General features: G+C 33.8%; 1 protein-coding gene across 1 annotated transcript in view; it reads left to right on the forward strand.

The window, feature by feature from the left end:
• Positions 1-1,336: 1,336 nt before the first annotated feature.
• Positions 1,337-2,674, forward strand: part of LOC107573026 (alpha-adducin-like) — a gene marked incomplete at its 5' end in the record, with an annotated part of 4,938 nt that continues 3,600 nt past the window's right edge. The window contains one exon of the mRNA XM_016259461.1: positions 1,337-1,505. Coding sequence (XP_016114947.1) covers positions 1,337-1,505 — 169 coding nt within the window. The remainder of the gene's footprint in view (positions 1,506-2,674) is intronic.

Below are 2,674 nucleotides of genomic sequence, written 5' to 3' on the forward strand. Positions count from 1 at the left end.
GTGTGTGTGTGTGTGCGAGTGTGTGTGTGTGTGTGTGAGCGCGAGTGAGTGTGTGTGTGCGAGTGTTAGAGTGTGGGTGAGTAGTGTGAGTGTGTGTGTGCGAGTGTTAGAGTGTGGGTGAGTAGTGTGAGTGTGTGTGTGCGAGTGTTAGAGTGTGGGTGAGTAGTGTGAGTGTGTGTGTGCGAGTGTTAGAGTGTGGGTGAGTAGTGTGAGTGCGTGCGTGCGAGTGTGTGTGTGTTAGAGTGTGGGTGAGTAGTGTGTGTGTGTGGTGTGTGTGAGTGCGTGCGTGCATGCGTGCGAGTGTGGGTGAGTAGTGTGTGTGTGTGTGTGTCTGTGTGTGAGAATGTGTGTTTGTGGTCCTGTTACACTAGCTGAAGGGATTTTCTGGCTGTCCACTCACTGCCTAAACACAAGAACAGCTTCTGCCTCTCCACCCCGCCTCACACTTGCCTCCCTCGTGGTCTATCATCCTCTTAAATATTCTGTTTTTCTCTGTCTGTGCTCTTTTCTTTTAGCCTTTTCTGTCCTTACTATACGCCCAACAGCAGTATCAATGATGATGAGGAACGTGGCTGCTTATAGAGTTAGTTATTTATAATCAGATTTTTGGTGATCGTCAATCAATGCAGATTCCAAGTGGTATAATATTATATTTAGATTATATATATATATATATATATATACAGTATATAATACAAATACATGTGTATATTATATAAATCTAAATATATATATATATATTTAAAAAATATTATTATTATTATTTTTTCCCACCATGGAATACAAAATAAAAATAGTAATTGCGAGTTTTTATTTCACAAATCAGAATTTGTTTTCTTGCAATTTCATGTTTATATCACGTAATGACATGTAATAAACTCATATTTGTGGGTTAACATCTTTTTACAGAGTTTCTATCTTGCATTTTTAAATTTTTCGCAATTTGCTTTTTTCCCCTCAGAATTGCAAGAAAGTAGTCTGAAATGTGGGATAAAAAGTAGTTATGTTATATATATATATATATATATATAGCTATTGTAAATCGGCTATTGAAGATCTGACTTCCACACATGGTTTTAACAGAAGCATAAATCATTGTTCATGATAGATCGGTCTTGAATGGTTTATGTTTTTTGCTTAAAAAAGAAAAAAGAGTGTGAGCGTGTACATACAGAATACAGATGTAAGTGTGCATCAGGTTCAGCCTCTTATTAGATGACATTTGAATGTTAAGTGTCCCGCTTGTATTCACCCTGTTTAACTATTTAACTCTTGATCTTTTGTTGTAAATGAAAGTAATGACCGTGCTTAACCCGTGTTTGTGTCTTTATCCTCTTTTGTCCTGCAGGGGGAGCTAGTGACCGCGTCTAAAGCCATCATTGAGAAGGAGTACCAACCATGTGTCATCGTCAGTAAAACTGGACCGAACCCCTTCAACAAGCTCACAGACCAGGAGCTGGAGGACTATCGCAAGGAAGTGCAGCTCAAGCAGAAAGGCACAGAAGGTAAGAACACGGATACTGTCAAATCAACACGCTTCTCCTCGCAGAAACTGATGCGGATGCAAAGAATGACCTGTGATGCTATATATATATATATATATATATATTTATATATGCTCAAAAGTTTAGGGTAGGCAAGAAATATTTGCTGCACACCAAGGGTGCATTTATTTGATCAAATACAGTAAAAATGTGAAATATTATTGCAATGTAAAATATGTTTTCTATGTGAATGTGTTAAACTGTAATGTATTTCTGTGATGCGCAGCTGTATTTTCAGCATCATTCCTCCAGTCTTCAGTGTCACATGATCTTCAGAAATCAGTATAATATGCTGATCTGCTGCTCGAGAAACATTTCTGATGATTATCAATGTTGAAAACACTAATATTTGTGTGGAAACCGTGATGCATTTTATTTTTCAGGATTCACAGATGAACATAAAGTTCAAAAGAACAGCATTTATTTGAAATAGAAATCTTTTGTAACATTTATAAATGTTAACGGTCACTTTTGATGAATTTAATGCGTCCTTGCTGAGAAATTTTTTTTATTTGCACCCTCAGATTCCAGATTTTCAAATATTGTCCGATCCTAACAAACCATACATCAGTGGAAAGCTTATTTATTCAGCTTTCAGCTGATGCATACATCTCAATTTCACAAAATTGACCCTTATGACTGGTTTTGTGCTCCTGGGTCACATATCTCGTTTCTTTGTTTCATGGTTCTTCAGTGGTTTTCCTTTTTACTTTATAATGCAGATAAATGTTACTGTTATAATGTTATATTAATAAATTATATTATACTGTTATAATATTTAATGATTTATTTAATTGGAAAGAATCAAATTTATATCTATTCAGACAAGTGTGTTTTTTATTATCATTTAAATTAGTATTATTTTTTATATAATCCATTTTCATTTTCATTTTATTAAATGTGTAATAATTTTGTTTAAGTATCATCAGTATACTATAATGGTTTATATTCCGAATCAATGTTTATTTTTATATTATCCATTTTCATTTTATTTAACATTTTTTGTGTGTTTTTAGTATCATTTAATATAATACTTTTATTAATATTTTAAATTGGTGTTTATTTTTACATTATACATTTTCATTTTAGTTAGTTTCGGTCATTTTATGTTTTTTTTTTTTCATTTTAGT

Source organism: Sinocyclocheilus grahami, unplaced genomic scaffold (assembly GCF_001515645.1).
Source record: "Sinocyclocheilus grahami isolate Dianchi unplaced genomic scaffold, SAMN03320097.WGS_v1.1 scaffold1851.1, whole genome shotgun sequence".
Lineage (NCBI taxonomy): Eukaryota > Metazoa > Chordata > Actinopteri > Cypriniformes > Cyprinidae > Sinocyclocheilus > Sinocyclocheilus grahami.